The 21,079-nt window shown below is 35.2% G+C and overlaps 1 protein-coding gene across 2 annotated transcripts in view; it reads left to right on the forward strand.

Annotated features, from left to right (window-relative positions):
* CABLES1 (Cdk5 and Abl enzyme substrate 1) overlaps positions 1–20,854 on the forward strand; it is a 52,207-nt gene extending 31,353 nt beyond the window's left edge. For both annotated transcript variants that reach the window (XM_026699302.2, XM_026699303.2), the window contains 6 exons: positions 5,619–5,721; positions 6,027–6,183; positions 6,862–6,965; positions 14,313–14,419; positions 17,101–17,308; positions 18,673–20,854. In XM_026699302.2, the coding sequence (XP_026555087.2) occupies positions 5,619–5,721; positions 6,027–6,183; positions 6,862–6,965; positions 14,313–14,419; positions 17,101–17,308; positions 18,673–18,813 (820 nt within the window). In that variant the 3' untranslated portion in view covers positions 18,814–20,854. The remainder of the gene's footprint in view (positions 1–5,618; positions 5,722–6,026; positions 6,184–6,861; positions 6,966–14,312; positions 14,420–17,100; positions 17,309–18,672) is intronic.
* Positions 20,855–21,079: the final 225 nt, after the last annotated feature.

Below are 21,079 nucleotides of genomic sequence, written 5' to 3' on the forward strand. Positions count from 1 at the left end.
TAAGAGTGCAGAGAAGAGAAACAAAGATGATTAGGGGACTGGAGGCTAAAACATAAAAAGAATGGTTGCTGGAAATGGGTATGTCTAGTTTAATGAAAGGAAGGACTTGGAATGACATAGCAGTGTTCCAATATCTCAGGGGTTTGCCACAAAGAAGAGGGAATCAATCTATTCTGCAAAGCACTTGAGGGCAGGACAAGAAGCAATGGGTGGAAACTAATCAAGGAGAGAAGCAACTTAGAACTAAAGAAAAATTTCCTGACGGTTAGAACAATTTATCAGTAGAACAACTTGTTTCCAGAAGTTGTAAATGCGCCAACACTGAAAGTTTTAAAGAAGAGATTGGATAACCATTTGTCTAAAGTGGTGTCGGGTTTCCTGCCTAAGTAGGGGGTTGGACTAGAAGATCTCCAAAGTCCCTTCCAACTCTGTTACTCTATTCTATGTTATGCTATGCTATTCTATTTTCTATTCTACACTTAGCAACATTTGGAATTTGTCTCCTTAGAAAGGCAGCCATTGTAATCAAACAAGAAATAGTGATGTGGTAAGATTAGAAGTGAATTGATTTTGTAACAGGTTCTCTTCTTACTCTTCAGTAGAAGAACATTAAGAACAACAATCCAACAGGGGGTTATATTGCAGTGTAAAAGTATTCTCTATATTAAGCATACTTTAATAAACATGTAAAAGTAAAACATGTGTTTTTCAGGCATTTCTAATTTATTCTTCTTCTAAAACTAAATATGTTGTACCACATAGGATGAATAGAGATTAACAAGAAATTCAGTCATAGCCTCTGTTTTCTAAGGATTTTGAAGGTAAATTAGTTAGCACTGCAATTTGACAATAATTGCTCTCTTTTTTTATAAAATGAGGTAGATTAAAAATGAGATATTAAGTCTAATCAGTACTGTGTCACATGAATGGCTGTTATGTGAACGTTGATACAGTTGCTGAAAAGCGCAGCTGGTTCTGTGCTGAGTCAGCATATATCATGTATATGCTGTGGAAAAGGGGACATCAACAGTCTCACCGCACTGGGACTGGCCTGCCCCACCCACACCAGCAGAGGAAGCATGCTGTGGGCCCCATCACTGAAGGAATTCCAGTTTGTGGGGTCAAGGAGAAGGGTCATCTCTGCCATGGCTCCTGCCCTTTGGAACAACTTACCCTCTGAGGTAAGATCAGCTCCCACCCTTCTGATCTTCCATAAGGGCCTGAACACCTGGCTCTGCTAGATGGTTTGGAGACCCCATGGGGGAACTTCACATTAGAGGTGGTTGATGACTTGAGAGGCAATCCCACCCAACCCCCACACATCTTGCTTCTTCCCCATCTTTTAACTATAATTCTATTTTTCATTGTAATTTCCATTTTTATTATTTTATAAATATTTATCCTTTATTATTTTAATGCTTTTACTGCTGTTAGCTGCGCAGAATTGCTTCAAAATGAGATGGGCAGCAAATAAGTTTAACAAATCAAATAAAAAACATTCATCGATAAGTAAAATAGGTACAGTTAAAGGTACAGGAACTGGGTACTTGTATGATGCATACTAAAAGGGAAGTTATTCTGATGGCAAATCATCTTCCAGTCAAATTGTAAATTATGTTAACTGCTTCTTTGCATTTAATTGCTAATTGTTACAGTGAAAAAGCTATTAACCAGGAAAGAAAGTGGAAGCTAGTAATTATTTGGACTGAAGATTTTAGAGGGCTAAATTAAGATATCTTTGCTTTAGAAGATTGATCATTAGTGATAATAATCTCTCAAAGCTATTACTAGTGTTAGAACAATGACGTTTCTCCATCCTGGAACAGGAAAGGACATAATGATGTAGTTATACAGGCAGTCCTCAGCTTAAGACTGGTCGTTTAGCAACTGTTGAAATTACCACAGATTTTGTCAGGGCTTCAAACAGTAATAACCCAGATTCAAGCTTCCAACGACCATCTCCCCACTGTCATGTAATCACATTTTAGGCGCTCGGCAACTGATTCACACTTATAGCTGTTTGCAGCATCCTGTGGTCATGTGATTGCAATTTACAACATTGTTTACATTATGTTTATGTGGCCAACTCATCATGGCCAACTCACCACAGGACAGCAATGCTTTATTAATTGTTTCATTCAATTACCTTTACTTATGGTAGCCACATTTTTGTTGAAATTGTAACTCTTGTATTTATGGATTGACTTTTTTATTATATTACTATTGACCATGGTACTCTTGAAATGAATGTAATGTTTGTATTTGTTGAATTGTCCTGTGCCAAGTTGCCCCACAGTGAGTTGGCTGTGGCGAGTTGGCCATGGGGAGTTTGTCATAGCGAATTGTCCCATTCTGTGCAAGGATAGCTTTCGTGTAATGCTATATCCATGTACATGGGAGAAAAAGAGAAGGGGAACACAAAAATACTGGTTTGTTTTTTAACATGGGCTGGTTCACTCTCAGTGCTAATCTATGTTTTTTAAAACAGTGTTTTTTTCACATCACACTGATGTGCTTCTCTTTAACCTAGAACCTTATTGGTTATTGTTATCTTAAAAATAATACTTTGAAATCACACAACCCATGAAAAATATGAGGTTGAATTTAACTTTCATTAGTACAGTGGTACCTCGTACTTGACTGCTTCAAAAACTTTTTGAATTTGGTACCCTATGTATTTTGACATGAAAATGTTATTCTGGTATTTGTTTGATATTTGACATGCTGAGGTAGAAAAAGGGGGACGGCCATGGGGGATGGACAGGAAGCCAGCCATGCTGGGATGTAGGAAGTCCTTCCTGGCCAAAAGTCACTTGGTTTTTTTGGCACTCGTTTTTATTACTCATTGCCCTTACCAGAACCAATTAACAATGAGTACCAAAGTACCACTGTGTATAAGAGAAATAGCATATTTATAAACATGAACTTTCTTGCATAAGTAAAGAGATAAATTGAAAGGTTGAACTGAAAAAAATGCACCTGATTTTCCAACCCTGTATCTAGGTGATGAAATAAAACACATATTTGAACTATTTTATTACTTTGCACTTACATTGCATTTTTTAGCCATCACTGCTATTCCTTCTCCAGTTTACTCTTCAACCCTTCTCTATTACTAGTCATCAAGACAGAAGACCACATCATACAATATCTTATAGGAAACATTCCTTTATGATGAATTGCCCTAATATTATCTTGGTAATAATTCTGACTGCCTGTTTGATGTTGTGGTGTTGTTTGTAATTAGATCGCTGATAATCTGAGTTCATATTATGAAAAAGAAGCTTGATGAAAACAAAACAAACTAAAGAATTTCAGGAACTCTAAAAATATTGGCAATGAGAGGACTGTTAGAATGATGAACCAGGCCTTGACTTTTGACTCAGCAATGTTTATTAAAGCATATTTAACAACGTTCTGATACGTTATTCCTGTTGTAAGCATGTTTCATCTAATGCAATAAAAGTTATAAATACAAATTTGTATCACTGTTTCACAATTAAAATTTTAAAAAAGAAAGCAAAATGGACACTTTAACATAACTTATGTTTTAGTCAGAATGGAAATAAATGTGATGCAGTTGTCGAGTTCAAATGATATAAAATTAAGAGAAACATTAATATCCAGCAATCTAAGCACCAGGTATTCTATTAGAAACAAGATAGTTTATGCATTTTCCACATAATGAATTTTTCTTTAAGAAGTCACATTTCAGAAAATACTATATGCCTGGGGAATAAATAAATAAATAAATAAATGATAATAAATTCTTAACTTCTTCCAGATAAGTTGTTACTATCTTGTGATTTCCTTCTGTTGTATTTACAAATATTTACTTGGTTACCCTTTTGAGCTTTCAGGGCAGCATTTTTGTGCAATAAGTACAGTTATGAGACATTTCACATGGTTTCAAGTATATGGTTGTTTTAATGTTAATGTTATATAGAATTCCTACAATGAATGCCAAATAATGTTTGTTTATAGCATAAATTATTGTTTCTAAGCTTTTCCTAAATGAAATAAAAGGGGCAGGGGAAATCTGATATAAAGTAAACTATATATTCAACTAAGAGACATGAAAGTAACACTATGGTTTCCTAAAATAAATTTAGGGACTAAGGACAAAACATGTGGCATTTTAGTCAAATGAAATGAATGAGGTATGAAATAATTTCAGAAGGGGGACTTTTTTATTAGAAAGTGAAAAGAAGTATTTACTGTTCTCTTGCGTGTGGTTTTTCCTCCAGCAATCATTGCCAGCAATAATTTTATCCCATTAATGATAAAATGGATTAGATTGAGATATATTTTTCAAGTATACCATAAAATCTGATGACAGTAGAACATGTAGAATATGATTTTCAAGTGAAGCATCTATCCATGGGCATAGCTAAGAACTCCTCTATGTCAGATACCTAATAAAGCTGTTTCGTAACACAAAACTAAGGTTAAGGAGGTCTTAATTAACCACCACCCCCTGCCTTAAAACTTAAAAAGAAATTAAGTTGTTTTAATCATGGGATCAATCAGGGATTGATTTATGATAAGGGGAAGTTTGCTTTATCAGTAAGCTGCCTTTACATATACAAAACAGTAAATCATGTTTTTTAACCTTATTAAATATATTGATTTTTTTTGCTGCCTATCACATAGCAAATGAGTCTTGGCATTTAACTGGATTGGCACAGAGCACAAAGCAAAATAAAATAATTCACACTATGGTTTAGCCTGATTGGTGAACCCAATCAATATATGCTCCTTTGGCCATAGATACATAGGTGTCATCAGCCAGCAATAATATAGTAGAATGACCATGTGCTTTGATGTCACAGCACAAGCTCTGTTCTTTCATACTCGCATCACAGTGTTGCATGAATGTAAGGGGTAGAGTTGGCTTTCTAGTTATTTGTTTCCTTGCCCTTTGTAGATGTCCATGCATAGATATCCCCATTTATTCCAATAGAGGATAATATTCCTTCAACTAAATGGAAAATATTTGTGAGTAGAACTACATCCACACAGTACAGTTGCTAAATTCATAACAACTTTTAGAAGAGTTCATGGTTATAGTATTGATTTGTAACAGGATTTCTTGGGTTTTGTAAAAGTTTTTTTTTTCATTTTTACTGTAAAAATCGTTTTCTATTTTTAAGTATGTAGTAAGACACTTAATACAAATATTGAAAATATGTAGATATTTTACTGAATCGTTGCTTTTTTTTTGCATCTTAATCTATAACTTGCAATTACAAAATGTAATCTGTTTAATTCACTAATATTACTATACCTGGTTTGCAAAAACCAAGATAATCAAGATATAGTAGCAAAGAGCTGCAAGTGGTTTTATCTGTTTGTTTGTTTGTAACTTCATGTTGCCATCTGAGGGTAACAGATGTTATGAGTGGCAAGTTGTGGATTAACAGATTCTGTATTTCTTCCAACCCTTTCCTGACCTTGATTGAAATTTTACATGAAATTGAAGATATGTGATTGCATTCTTTATCTTCCACATTTTTGTCTTATACAAAACTATAGAAGTAACAAACAGAATCTTTTTTTAAATTCAGCATTTCCACATAATTCTAAAAACGATATGCATCACTGATTTTATTTCACAGAGATATGAAAACCGAAGGTGGAAGACAGTGTCATTCTACAGCAGGTGTTTGCTTGAAAGATATAGTTGGCCTTGAAGGTGTGGAATTAGGAGCTAATGGAAAGGTATGGGTACTCATTCTTCAAAATATAGTCTCTGAAATCATAAACTACAATTACTATCTTTGGGGAAATGAGTGGCTATTACTAAATAACATTAGATTATTCCGTTCATTTGTAAGTTTATGCCAAAATCATTCATCTCCTTCCAGAGAGTAAGCTTCAATACATTTAATGGAATTTACCGCTAACTACCAATATACCTTAGTCAAGTTGAATTGTGAAATAGTATTTTTCTATGAATAGCTTCCAGTTCATTATCTATGATGGTTGCCTCAACTTGAATATTTTTTTCTTTTCTTCTTGATTAGACTGTTTCCTATACCCAGTTTCTCTTTCCAACCAATGCCTTGGGGGTACGGAGAAACACGATAGACTCGACCTCATCCTTTTCACAATTTCGTAATGCAAGCCATCGTAGCCTTTCATTGGGAAGAACTAATAGCACCCAAGGGAGCATTGATACAGGTAGCCTATTAATAGCACATGCACACATGATCTAACTGGCTATTTATGCAACGATGTGACAAAGCTAACATTGGACACATTCTACAAATCTGCTGCATTGTGCTTTTCCTCTGTTATAGTATGAAATCAAATAATAATATCATCCATGAATTTTGCAAGAGCTGTTGATATTGATGGGATGCCTTGCTTTAGCATATAGCCAAAAGCTAAGGCATTTTGTGACTAAGCAAATTTTCTCATTGTAGATGCTCACTCAATGCGATACATAGCTATTTGTAGATCAAACCTTTCACTGACATTATTCAGTCTCCAGTAAGTTCATTTTCTACAAACATGATGTGAAAAAATATTATAGTTTTGTTAGCCTCTACCTTGATCTAATAATAGAGCTGATATAAAATTCAGTTTATCATTTAGGAAGCTGACTTCCTTTTCTGATGTACATCATGTGATTCTTACATTTCTAGTACCTATTTATCCATCAATCTACTTCAGCTCTTTCCTAAATTGTCATTTGAAACTATATCAGCTTTATAACCTGGCTCACCTGATTTAGTTTTAAATACATATTTCAGATAAAAAAATGAAGGCAGACAATATTATATAATTTGATTAACCATTTGACTGCTGTTGCTTTAGGTCTCATGCAGTTGCTTCTTTTATTAATATTCTTCATAGGCAGTGACTTGGGTGATTACACTGAATACAACCCTAACCTTCTAGATGATCCTCAGTGGCCATGCGGAAAACACAAGCGGGTGCTGATATTTCCTTCCTATATGGTGAGTATAATACTCAGTAACATGATAGATAGTTACATTTCAGTTATAATAGTCAGTTATAATTCTGATTTTTAATATGGCTTGATTACTATTATGTCATTATTGTATTGAAATTAGAATAGAACTCGTAGAACTGTACGCACAGTGAAAGAAAACAGTGAAATACTTCTTGATTTTTCTTCATGCTTCAGCAACATCAAGGGTGCCTTAATACATTTTTCATGGAATAGCTCCTGTTTTCCTATATTTCTATTACTCTTGAGATAGTGCTGTTCTGTTTATCGGCATCTTGTAATATTTCATCAAAGGGATTGTTTCAACTTCCATTTAGATTTCAGAAAATTCTGCTGCTGCCAAGAGTTATAATTCATCCTTCCTTAAAAGAAAATACAATCAATAATGCTGATATTGAGAGCTGGTCCATGTGATATTCCAGCAAATCATACTGTACAATTACAAGTGTCAGAATGGTCAAACAAATGGTAACTTGAAATCTCAACAAACAAATGCTCTCTCTTACGTATTGGCAAAAAACTCAGAAAATAAAATACAAGCTGAATACTCAAGACATTGTTGATGATCCAAACTCTGTCAAGGACCTTGGAGTACTCATCTCTCATGATCTAAGTGCTAGAGCCCACTGTAACTACATAGCCAAAAAGGCATTAAGAGTTGTTAAAACCTAATCTTACGTAGCTTTTTCTCTGGTAATATTACACTACTAACTAGAGCTTATAAAACATTTGCTAAACCAATACTCTAATACAGCTCATCAGTCTGGAACCCACATTATGTATCTGATATTAACACAGTTGAGAAAGTCCAGAAATATTTCACAAGAAGAGTTCTCCACTCCTCTACTTGTTGCAGAATACCTTATGCCACCAGACTTGAAATTCTAGATCTAGAAAAGCTAGAACTATGCCGCCTTAGGTCCAATCTAAGTATGGTATATAAAATCATACATTGCAATGACTTACCTGTCAATGAATACTTCAACTTCAACTATAACAATACAAGAGCAAACAATAGATACAAAGTCAAGATTAATCGCACCAAACTTGATTTCAGGAAATACGACTTCAGCAACAGAGTGGTCAATGTCTGGAATACTCTACCTGACTCTGTGGTTTCTTCCCCAAACCCCCAAAACCTTTAACCTTAGACTGTCTACTATTAACCTCACCCCTTTCCTAAGAGGTCTGTAGCCCCCTACATAAGCACACCAATGTGCCTACTGTCCCTGTCCTATTGTTTCTTTTATTTTTCTTATATTTATCCATGTATTCATGACTATGTTTTTACTTACACCTATTATCTTGTAAGCAATTGACAAACCAAATAAATAAATAAAATTGTGATAATGAATCCTCCCAGTGTAGCTACTCTCAAATGCATTATGTATAGATCTCTTTGTATAAGCAGTTAGTTATAAAACTAACTTAAATTGTTTGGCTTTCTAGTCCTCAGCCATCAGGAGCAGACTTTGAGGATGTATGTGTGGAAGAAAACTGCAGGGATGAGGAGAAAAGAAAAAATAGCTTGCACAAGATTTCCACTTGTATGACATTGGATTCTGCTCACTGTATAACAAAAAAAAAATCTGCAACATTGAAGAGAATGCAGTTATTTTAATTGCTACATTTTGCAAGGGTGCCGAACTGAGAGTGGCCCTTGTGTCAGCATGGAACAGTTTGTCCTCTGCGTGCTGAAATCTGGTTTGTAATTAAGCAGTCATTTGTTGGCAGGCTTATGTCACTACAGCTTGGCAGCTGCAGTCTTGTAAACTTGTTCCCTCTCATGGGTGAAGACAGACACACACACACACACATACATACATGCATGGGATGGGTCAAAGTAGAATATACAAAATGGTCTGGAATAGTGGTGTAAACTAGCTTTTGTACAGTGTATTCAGACATCCCAATCTTTCACTCTTGTTTTTGTTGTTTTTGTTTCAGTCTGAGAGTAGAATTGTGTTGGTAGTCTAGGGACATAATTAATAAAGATAGGACTGAGAAATTGGCAAAAAAACCCCACAAAATTATAAAATTTGAGGCATTTGGATTTATTCAAAGCAATGTGCCTTGATGGCACTGCATAAGTTTATGGATCATGCTTTGGAAGGGAATTTACATAAAGTATTTCCACTAGTCATACTAAGAATATAGTACTCTGGGATGACAGTGGTTTAAAAGGGAAAGGACAAATGCAAACTGTGTTTTCCTTGTCCGCTACTTGTTTCTCAAGGAATATGAATCTCTACATGTGTGGTTTGAGGGGCAGGGAAATAGATTGTAGTTGCGGCTAGCTAACCCAATCTGTCTAGGTTAAAAACAGATTTTTTTGGCAGGGCTATGTATTTGCCAGCCTGTGCACTGAGAAATACATCTGTTTACAGTCTGGCAAAAGGTTATATTCCAGGGTAGTCCATTCCACCCATTCTATTGCAAAATAACTTTGTCAGATACATGTGGAAAAATATACTGTAATTTATGTTACCTCCTGAAGTTCCATCCTTCCCTGTTTCTAAATCTACTGTTGTAGGATAAGGATGTTGAGGAAGGACAAATGTTGAGGAAGGACATTTCTTCAGGTTTCTGCAGAAGGAAGAAGAAAATAGAAAGTGTATCAATAAATGACTATGTACAGCATTGGATTTCACCTGAAGTAGCTTTACCTGGCATTACACTAGGCAATAGCATTTGAGATGATGAGGTACCCAAGAACTCATCCAGGCAAACAGTCCTGAAAGGCTTCTGCTTGGGAGGAAGTGATGTTTTAAAAAATAATACATTGCATTTCAGACTTCATGCAAGGACAGTGTCACTGAACCATCCATTGACCATTTTAGATGTCACATAAGCTTGAAAAAAGAAGTCACCACTCTAAAGAATCCCAGCTTTTATGTAATGCAGCTTTTAAAGTAGCATCACTTTATTTCAGGTTTACCTAAAAATAAAGGTAGTGTCTGCAGCCAAATTTCTTGCACCATAGCATGTCTGAATGCTTTGATGTGGATTAATGTGGAAAATAAGAAATAGCTGTGCAGATCCAGAAATTTCTGCACATAACTTACAATATATGATGCTTGTTTATATTACAATTTGCAAATGTTTCATCTTTTTCCAGCTTGGAAATTATTGAAAAAAAAATCGTATAGGGAGATATTTCCAGCATTTGCTTTTGCTTCAGGTTGTTTCCAAATTTGATAGTTACTGGAAAACCTCAGGAGTTATTTAGAATTGCTTTCATAGTCAAGAAATTCTCCATGGTGACTTGTCTCAATAGTGAGTTATAGCAGAAATTCAAAAGGACTTAACTTGTGCTGCAGGGGAGCACCCCATATTTAGTTGTCCATTCCACTGAAGGGGATTAGTCTGCTTGCTGTGTCTGGCTGAACAGTTGAATGTCTGCCAGGATAAATAACTACCAGTTCCAATGGACTCATGCCAGCTGTTCTACATTTAAGTACTAACAACATATTTCATGTCTTCAAAAGTAAATAGTCTGCCACATTCAACACAGTTTATGGATGAAAAACTGGACAGGTCATTTGGTATTTTCTTGGCCTCTATATTTTAAAGATTAACAAAATTTACAGCTGTATTCTGAGAAGTTTTATACACTTCAGAACTTCATAAAGAATCTCTGGCAACTCTGTTTTACTCTTTTCTCCAATAACATACAGGCAATAATCAAAGATGTAGTAACTTCCATTATTTTTCAAATTGACTGCAGGGGTGCTGCAACTCTCCCCACCTGCCTCTCACCCCAGAACTGCTATCTTTAGACTACCATGCACAGTGGCACTTGGCAGCCACAGCGCTTGGTCAGAAGGGCATAGGGGAGGGGAGGGGGGATTGGTGAGTGGGGAAATTGCAACATTCCTGCAGTCATAAGTGCAAGTTAACTGCCAAACACCTGAATTTTGATTACATGACTGCAAGAGTGCTGCCATAGCCATAACTTCTGTCATGAATTGTAAGTTCCTTCATTCAACATTATAACTTTGAACCATTATAAACAAATAGCCTGTATTTTTAACCAATGCAACCACTGGCTGTAATATTACCAAAATTATGTGAGTTTCTTGGCACTTTCATTACAAATACAGACCTAATTGATTTACTTAATAATTCAACAGCAAAACAATACAAAGTATATGTACGCTGTGAAATTTATAGCTTAAAAAGCCTACATAGGCAGGAATACTTTCTAGCACATAGAATTTAGTTCGTGGAATCTTCTAGCAAGCTAGCTTAAATGTACTCATTAATATTTTGAAGATTAAAAACAAATCTCTCAAATTCATTACTACTGTGAATCTATCTTATTTGTATTTATGTAGTAGTAGTAGATAAATAAGGTACTTCTGTATGATGGAATAGGACTTGTAACAGAACAGCAATAAATATTATACATATCTTCTAGTATTTAAAACTGTAATTAGGGTTGAATTGATAGATTTAGAAATGGATTTAGATGAGAGGTTAGCAATCCATGGTTTGTAGTTCATATGCAACATACCAAGCTCCAAATTGTCAACTTCTTAAACTAGGCTATCTAAAAATTGTGAGATAGACAGATTTCCTGCACCATGCAGTAACACTTTCAATGTTATGAGGTTTTATGCACCATGACTGCTGTAGCCTGCCATTTGATTGTTCTGATAAATGTTGTAAAACCTGAATTGTGTAGGTTAGATATAAATTGTGTGTGAACTTTTATATTGTTATTTTTATTTAGGAACTCACTGAGTCTTAAAAATTATTAAATGAGTTCCTTCTGGGGTAAAAGGTTTCTCTAAACTATCCAAGATCATGCTATCAAAATGTACCAGAAAACCCCTTTTCAATGGCACAGTTGTGAGGTTTTTTCCCCCTGAAAATAAAAATTAAAATAGTTTTGTGAAACCTCTGTTAGGTTTAATGTATCTGTTTTATACTAAACTTTCTCTTCTCCCAAGAATCCATGCCACTTTCATAACAACAAAGTATTATTGATTATACTCCTTGAGATTCTTTGAGGAATCTCATATTAAAAAAAATATGGCTTCTCTATCTACAAGGTTGCTTACCTCTAGTCTGAGTAATTAGGTTCCTAAACATATACTTTTAACTTACTGGCCACCGTACTTCCTACTAGATCTTATGAGCTGAGATTGGTAAGCATCAAGTAATAGGCCTGATCTCTATGGGCATCTGTCCAAATATTTAAACCATAACTATGAACTAGATCCCATAAATCCTCAACTACATGATACTTCTGTAGGGCATTTAGCCACTCAATGTCGAGTGTACATGAATAACTTTTATATTCAAAGTGCATTGTGGCTACTCTTAAGTAGTCAGCTTCCAGACTGGCTCGAGCAACTCATTTATTTTATTTATTAATTTATTTTGATTTGTCAATCGCTTACAAAATAATAAGTATAAGTATATACATAGTTATGAATACATGAAATGGGTACATATAAGAAAAATAAAAGAAACAATAGGACAGGAACAGTAGGCACGTTGGTGCGCTTATGCACGCCCCCTACAGACCTCTTAGGAAAGGGGTGAGGCCAATAGTAGACAGTCTAAGGTTAAAGTAAGTTATTGGGGTTTGCGGAAGAAACCACAGAGTCAGGTAGAGTATTCCAGACATTGACCATTCTTGCTGAAGTCGTATTTCCTGCAATCAAGTTTGGTGTAGTTAACCTTGAATTTGTATCTATTATGTGCTCTTGTATTGTTATGGTTGAAGCTGAAGTATTCATTGACAGGTAAGTCATTGCAATGTATGATTTTATATACCATACTTAGATCAGACCAAAGACGGCGTAATTCAAGGATTTCTAGGTCTAGAATTTCAAGTCTGGTGGCATAAGGTATTCTACAACAAGTAGAGGAGTGGAGAACTCTTCTTGTGAAATATTTCTGGACTTTCTCAACTGTGCTAATATCAGATACGTAATGTGGGTTCCAGACTGATGAGCTGTATTCGAGTATTGGTCTAGCAAATGCTTTGTATGCTCTAGTTAGTAGTGCGATATTACCAGAGAAAAAGCTACGTAGGATTAGGTTCACAACTCTGAATGCCTTTTTGGCTATATAGTTACAGTGGGCTCTAGCACTTAGATAATTTGAGATGAGTACTCCAAGGTCTTTGACAAAGTTTGGATCCTCAACAAGGTCTTGACTATTTAGCTTGTATTTTATTTTCTGATTTTTTTTGCCAATATGTAAGACAGAGCATTTATTTGTTGAGATTTGAAGTTGCCATTTGATTGACCATTCTGATACATAGCCAAGGTCTTTTTGGAGGGTAGTAGTATTGTCTGTGGTGCTGAATAGCTTTACATCATCAGCAAAGAGAACACAGTTGCTCTTAATATGATCACAGAGGTCATTAATGTAGAGTATGAAGAGAGTTGGTCCTAGAACACAGCCTTGGGGGACACCACTGTTGACAGGTACAGAATTCGATAGGACACTCTCAATTTTGACCATTTGTTGTCTGTTTGACAGGAATGCTTCTATCCAGTTATGCAGTGTCCAGAGATACCATAAGATTTTATTTTTAGGAGTAGTTTGTCATGTACCACTGAATCAAAGGCTTTACAGAAGTCTATGTAGACTGCGTCTATTGTTTTGCCCTGATCAAGTTGTGTAGTCCATATGTTTTTGCAGTGTAAGAATTGCAGATTACAGGATAGTTTTTTTTTCAGAAACCAAATCGTTTCTTAGAGTGTAGGTTGTTTGTCTCTAAGTGGAGGATAACGGATTGGTTAATAATTGATTCTATGACTTTACAGGTGATGCAGCATAAGGAGATTGTTCTGTAATTTTCAACTAGGCTGGGGTCTCCCTTTTTGAAGATGGGGATGACCGTGGCTTGTGACCATAGGTTAGGCAAGGAGCTGGTCCTGAAAGATTTTTCAAAGATTATGCTTAGAGGTTCTGCAAAATTTTGTTTGGCATGTCTTTCTGAAGAATTGTTTCCATCAATAAAATTCAGAGTAGCCTACATGCAAACCTATTGCTGTCCTTTGCTTTTTGGTCCAGCCAATTGTGAAAATAATTAGTAATGTGTTTATGTGTGTATGTGTGTGTCCATGCATGATCCATCCACATTTAGACTCTTTGTGGATATTGATAAAGAAATCTTGAGCTTATGAAAGCCTATGCAATGATATCTATATTGTTTTTAAAATACTACAAACTATTTTATTGTTCTTTGATGAAACAGATAAGCATTAGAAAATAATTACCATGGTAATTTTTGAAAGAAAGAGGAAAAGGGAGAGGCAAAGATTCTCATCCCAAATGGATATTAAATCTTGTTTGTAATACATTACAGACTACAGTCATTGATTATGTGAAGCCATCGGATCTTAAGAAAGATATGAATGAGACCTTCAAGGAGAAGTTTCCTCACATCAAGTTGACACTCAGTAAAATAAGAAGGTACTAACCCCAGGCAACTAACTACCCTTTGATATATTTAGTATAGGGAAGTAAAACATTAACAGTAGATTTTCTGAAAAATGACCTTTAAGGACACTAAACAATCAGCTGCTTTCTAGTCAGGATGTTGAATAAATAAGATAGGAAGCACATGGGCCTAAGTATGTATTATTGACTTGCAATGTTTTAATAATTAAACATAAATACTGACAGGAAAGACTTAAGGGAGGCAGCCAACAAAATAAAAAAAATCCTATTGGATAGTTTAGGGACAGTCAAAAAATTGAGATTCATTAACAGGATCAGTTGATGGAAAAATTTATACTAATTACATTTTATTAATAACTGCTTAGGGATTGACAAATATGTCAGATTTAATTTTCTTTATTGTTCATTTTTCATTTTTTTAAATTTAAGTTCATTCTATCCTTGTTCTACATGAATTCACAGCTTTTGTTTATTTGTTTTCATGTCTGACAAAAATCCATGTTTTCTTGTGCATGTTTATCCTGAATATTTTTGTCAGCAATTTACTCCAAAATATTTTACAGTACTTTCTGTGCTGTACAGTCTTCATTTTGAAAACGTGAGGATGTAAATAATCTTTTCACTTGACATGTATAGCCAAGATAATTGACAGATGGTCTTCAGTTGTTTATATCATTATACAAAGACTTTCTACTTTGCATATTTGCGTATATACATGTTCATATACTGTACATATACGTCTTATCTATAAACATCCACAATTGCATATGTGTATCCCCCATCCCCCCACACACTGTAAATAAGTCCTAACAGAGGAAAACTTATAGAAAAATATTTTCCTTATATACTCATGTATAAAAATAGATTACCATGGCTACTTACAGCAATGTATGACCCTTTGCCTCTTTTCAAAACACTTCGCTTAGTTCAGATCTCAGGGAGGAGATCTTTTTTAAGGTTAGGGGCAGGGTAAAAGAGGTAAGAGTAGAAGAAAGAGAAATGCAAAAGTTCTGAAAGCCCATTGCAGGAAACATATAATGCAGCAAGTCAGTTTGTTCTAGAGGTTAAGGTAACAGAGGCTGGACACTATGAATTCTAGTCCTGCTTTAGATATTGGCTTGGGTGACTGTGGGCCAGTATGTCTCTCTCAGCCCCCCCACACCTCATACAGTTCTTAAGAAAATAGGAGAAGAAAGGAGTATTAGATATGTTCACTGCCTTGAGTTATTTAGAGAAATAATAAAGTCAGGATATAAATAAATCCATTTCTTGCTTTGTTTTCATTTTTTGTTGACATACAGATCCATCTGTTATTTTTCATTTTAAAAAAACATCTCACATCCTCCCCTGCCTCATCATCATGTTGATGGTGTTCCTCAGAAGAGTGAAGAATGTTGGGGTGGGGTGTTGATTTTCCTAGCTGGGTCAACCAAGATGTGCAGATAATCTCAGCTGCCCAGTTAAAGCAATTAGATACCAACATTGGGCAGCATTGATCTAGGAAGTTGCCAGAGATAGATGATCACTTTAATTGCGATGGCAAGGGTATTAGATCATAGTGCATAGTGGACAGCAGTGGTAAATCATGTCTGTATTTTTATCAAGAAAATCACATGGATAGAAAAAATAATGTCAATCAGTACTAACATAGATTGAAAAAGAAGCATTCATGGAATACAGTTAGGTAAATATTAAGTGTACAGATACAATTCTTTAAACAAAAGGAAAACAGAGAAGTGCTTGTAAAACTAATAACACTGGAAGAAGTGGATGAGTTCATAGGTTGGATAGATTTCAAAATGGTTACCATTTTTGATTAGCACTGCTCAAATTTAACTGCTGGTTTCAAGTTTTGATTACTTGGTTACAAGAAAGAATAGCCATTCACCATTTAGATGTTAATAACAGCTATAGGAAATTAACTATGTATAGTTGAGGAATTACTAGGACAAGCAAATTGATGCTATCCAAGTTCCAGGTAACCAATTGGAATAGTTCCAATATATCACATACACGTCTATACTTCTTTTTTGTAATCCATTGATTAAGCTCTCTTACTGTTTTTAAATAAATTTAATGTCTTTTGTATGATGCATTGTGTATTTGCAGGACTATAGTCCAAAAACATGATCAAGAGAAAAGAAGACAGTTGTAACTTACATTTGCAAATTATTATTTGCAATTGTCCCGACATTTAGGAGACTCTTTATAATTTTGCAGTTGCACAGGGGAAAGAATAACAAGAGCACTTCATTGCCTTGGCCCTCACATATTTTTCAAAGAGATTCACAGCATGCAGCCCAAAAGCTAGGTGTAGCCTTCAGCCCGGAGAGACCAGTAAAACCCTATTCTGGAAGGTAGAATAGGAACAGCAAAAATAAATTTCTGTTTGCCAAATAGCCTTTTTAGTAATTCAGCCCCTTGCTATGTTGGTTTCTTTACCTAGAAAGTTGCCTTGTTCAGCACTTTGAAAATACCAGGCATATTATTGTGTAAATACCTATGATTTAAAATATGGACATTTCAGTGTTCAGAAATTCAGAAGACATGAATAATTACATGTACTGAAAATAATGTGCAACATAATACTACAAATATTTCAGCTATGTATATTTAGGCAAGTTTTCTAAATTACAGACATTGCTATCTTCAGTTTTCTTTGGCAACATAACATACTTCCTTTCCTCTTTCAGCTTGAAGCGAGAAATGCGCAAATTAGCTCAAGAAGAGTGTGGTTTTGAGGAGCCTACTGTGGCTATGGCCTTTGTCTATTTTGAAAAGCTTGCTCTCAAGGGAAAACTCAACAAGCAAAACAGAAAGCTCTGTGCTGGAGCATGCGTCTTACTAGCTGCCAAAATTGGCAGTGACATCAAAAAGCATGAAGTCAGGCATCTTATAGATGTAAGTATCTATGGCCACTAATTTTTGCCATAAAAAAGTATTGGGAATGTTTCAGATGAAAGAGTTGAGTCTTCCTCTGAGAATAGAATAGAATGGAATGGAATGGAATGGAATGGAATGGAATAGAATAGAATAGAATAGAATAGAATAGAATAGAATAGAATAGAATACTTGATTGGCCAAGTGTGATTGGACACACAAGGAATTTATCTTGGTGTAAATACTCTCAGTATACATAAAATCACTCAGTATACATACATCATCACTCTTTATCACCCATCCCCTCCCACTTGTGATTGTAGGACTGTAACTTTGTCGCTTGTATCCTTACGATTTATATTGACTGTTTCCTAGTATGATTTGATTGCTGATTGTACCCTATGACTATCATTAAGTGATGATTCTTGATTCTTAACAATCAAGAATCAACACTTAATGATAGTCATAGGGTACAATCAGCAATCAAATCATACTAGGAAACAGTCAATATAAATCGTAAGGATACAAGCGACAAAGTTACAGTCCTACAATCACAAGTGGGAGGGGATGAGCGATAAAGAGTGATGAGAAGATTAACAGTAATCATAGTGCAGACTTTGTAATAGTTGAACAATGTTGAGGGAATTATTTGTTTAGCAGAGTGATGGCTTTTGGGGGAAAAACTGTTCTTGTGTCTAGTTCTGGTGTGCAGTGCTCTATAGCGTCGTTTTGAGGGAAGGAGTTGAAACAGTTTATGTCCTGGATGTGAGGGGTCTGTCAGTATTTTCACAGCCCTCTTTTTGACTGGTGCAGTATACAGGTCCTCGATTGAAGGCAGGTGGGTAGTAATTGTTTTTTCTGCAGTCCTAATTATCCTCTGAAGTCTTCTTCAGAGGTCATTACATCAAGTATGACATTTGTTTGAAAAACAATTAAAATTATTAGGAAATTCTATTTTCATAATAGTAATAATTTATTAAATTTTTATGCTGTTCCACAGCAACTCTGGGCGGCTTACAAAATGTTAAACATAGGGAACAATACAAAACCAAAATAAACACATAGCAAAAGAGCAGGGGTGACAGAGCATACAACAAGGAAAAGAAAGAGTCTTCAAATGACCTCACTAAAAGCCTAGCCAAACAGCCATGTCTTCAGGACCCTTTAAAATACCAGTTGGGTAGGAACTGCTATGGAGAATATACACTTTGAGGGTCCTGGAGGTGGCATTGTTGAATTGATGAACCTGGCATGCGCCAACCCTGACTTGATCAAACTGGCTGGGCTATTTTAATGAATAAATAAAATTAGGGGAACTTATTTTAAGTACTTTCCAATAATTAATATCCTAAAATACTAAGCTGTAACTGTTGACTATATTACAGAAACTGGAAGAAAAGTTCCGCTTGAATAGGCGAGAACTGATTGCCTTTGAGTTCCCGGTGTTAGTGGCCTTGGAATTTGCTCTTCATCTACCTGAACACGAAGTGATGCCACATTACAGACGTCTGATCCAGAATTCCTAGCACAAGCTACCCTTCCAAGAAGGGGGAGGGGTTTAAAAACTATTGTCTATTTTGCTCAGAAGAGCAGCAAATTACTACTGAAAATGCAAAAACGAAAAAAAAATGGGATGCAGAAGCCCCAGTGCCCTTTCTTCTCTTTTCAATGCAGCTTTTCAACCGGATAGTAGGAATAAAGCAGTGAATTCCTTAAGACTTCTCAGGCTAGATGAACTGTTTAGCTACTCAGTGCAAATGTTGAATGAGTTCACATATGAGTGAACAGTGGGTGGAACATTCATATGATAAATTGTGGACCAAAAAAGAACTTCACTGGGTTGCCCAAATAATTCATGGAAGAACGAGGAGTATTAGCACCTTTCTTTTACACTTTTTGAAAATTATCCTGTTGACCCATTTGGAACTGGATGCATTTCCTGCTAGAGCTGATGTCCACCTAACGATGGATCAAAATCAATGATGCGTTGTGATTATATTGTCACTGTGTCAACAATGTGCCAAACTATTTTTATAACTGTTATTGAAAGTGCACTTTTCCTGGTGGGTGGGTAGACTTTTCAGTTGTGTACAAAATATCGGACAGATTTGGAACCCTGTGGCAGCCTTGAATCATTGCAGTGATATTGTTTACTAAAGATCAGAGGACAACCTTTTTCTGTTTGCTTTATGAAAACTACTGGAAGAGAGACACATGGCTACATTGGAATAAGCTCAGATAGTATTTTCCAATTCCTGATTATTTGATTTCCCTAACACCAACTTTTTTTTCAAGTTCATAGTACTTAAAAAAAAGCTACATGTACAAGAAATAACTGGTTTATGTTTTCACCTTTGTATGTGATGCCATTCAGAAATTCAAAACAAAGATGCTATTATATGAAGATCTTGTTTTAGGCCACATGCATATTTCTAATCACTGCACTTTTCCCTCTTGTGTAGATGGTTAGATTTGCACTTAGTAGTGTTGTTATTTTGTACTCTATGTTAGAGTGCATTCCAAGTTACATTGATGATGCTCTATGTTTAAGCAGTGTTTTATAAAACCAAATTGTACTGCTGAGGGCATATTCAGCAGCAGCCTTGGGCCCTCATAGTAGATGCATCCCTAATGTAAGAAATGTTTATTGTTGAACAATTGTTTTCACTAGAAATGACTGTATAAAATCAAATTTAAATTAGGGGCCATTAAAATTGCCATTTTTTCATACTGCTCTGGAATCTTAAAAACTTTATAAACCGCATGTTCATAAAATACAACATGTAAGCTGTAAGAAAAAAAAGCAGATTGTCCTAGACCAACTGCTGCAATTTCCATGTATTCTGTTTTCTAAATAAATGTATGTATGCATAGATTCTCTCTCTCACACACACACACAGATCTGCAAGATGACAGACAGGTGGATGTGCTTCATAACATGCTATAGAACAAGCATCAGGTAATTAAATTACTATTTTTTATATATAGTTTATGCTCATGTCCCACTTTTTCCACTGCTGATTTACTTGGTACAGATTATGATTGGCACAATAATTGAAATAAAATCAAGTGTTTATTGTTTGTCATGGAATGCAGATTAATTGAACAACTATTTTATTCTCGTTCCTCTTTTTATCAGTCATTAGTATTAGGATTAACAAGTGGAAATGAAAATAGTACAAGAACAAAAATATGTTTGTTTTTTTAAATTGAAAAAATTGAAACCTAAGGCTTCAGGCTTAACAAAAGTAGACTTTTAATTTATTTGCTTTGATTAATGGGACATTACTAGAGTATATGAGAGCTGCTATAAGAGTGGGGTCTGAGCAATGCAGAGTAGAGCAAATCATATGTGATTCAGAAACTGATTGATTGATGGATCAATCAATTGATGGAACCTACATTTTACATAACCATGTCATTGATGATTATAGTACTGCTTATGATTACTTACAACCCTAGCATCTTTTTTACAGAAATACTTACCAAAATTGGTCTCATATACCTTTGCATATTTTTCTTAAGAATTTTGCATTTGTCTTGGTAAATTTCATTCTCTCATTTTCATTCCTCTGTTGTTTTGCGTTTTCCTTCTGCCTCCAAGGTTATTACCTAGCTCACTCAAAGTTGTGCCACCTACTTATTTGACAAGTCCAATATAGGAAAATTATTCAGTTGGTTTATTTGTATATCCCTTTTCATTATTAAGAATCAGCTATTTTATTTTTGTACAGTGTAACATTTTTTTCTTGTCAATCTCAATTGTCAGAACTTCTTCCTTTTCTATAACAT

This window comes from Pseudonaja textilis, chromosome 3 (genome assembly GCF_049901715.1).
Source record: "Pseudonaja textilis isolate UNSWEBS1 chromosome 3, rPseTex1.2, whole genome shotgun sequence".
Lineage (NCBI taxonomy): Eukaryota > Metazoa > Chordata > Lepidosauria > Squamata > Elapidae > Pseudonaja > Pseudonaja textilis.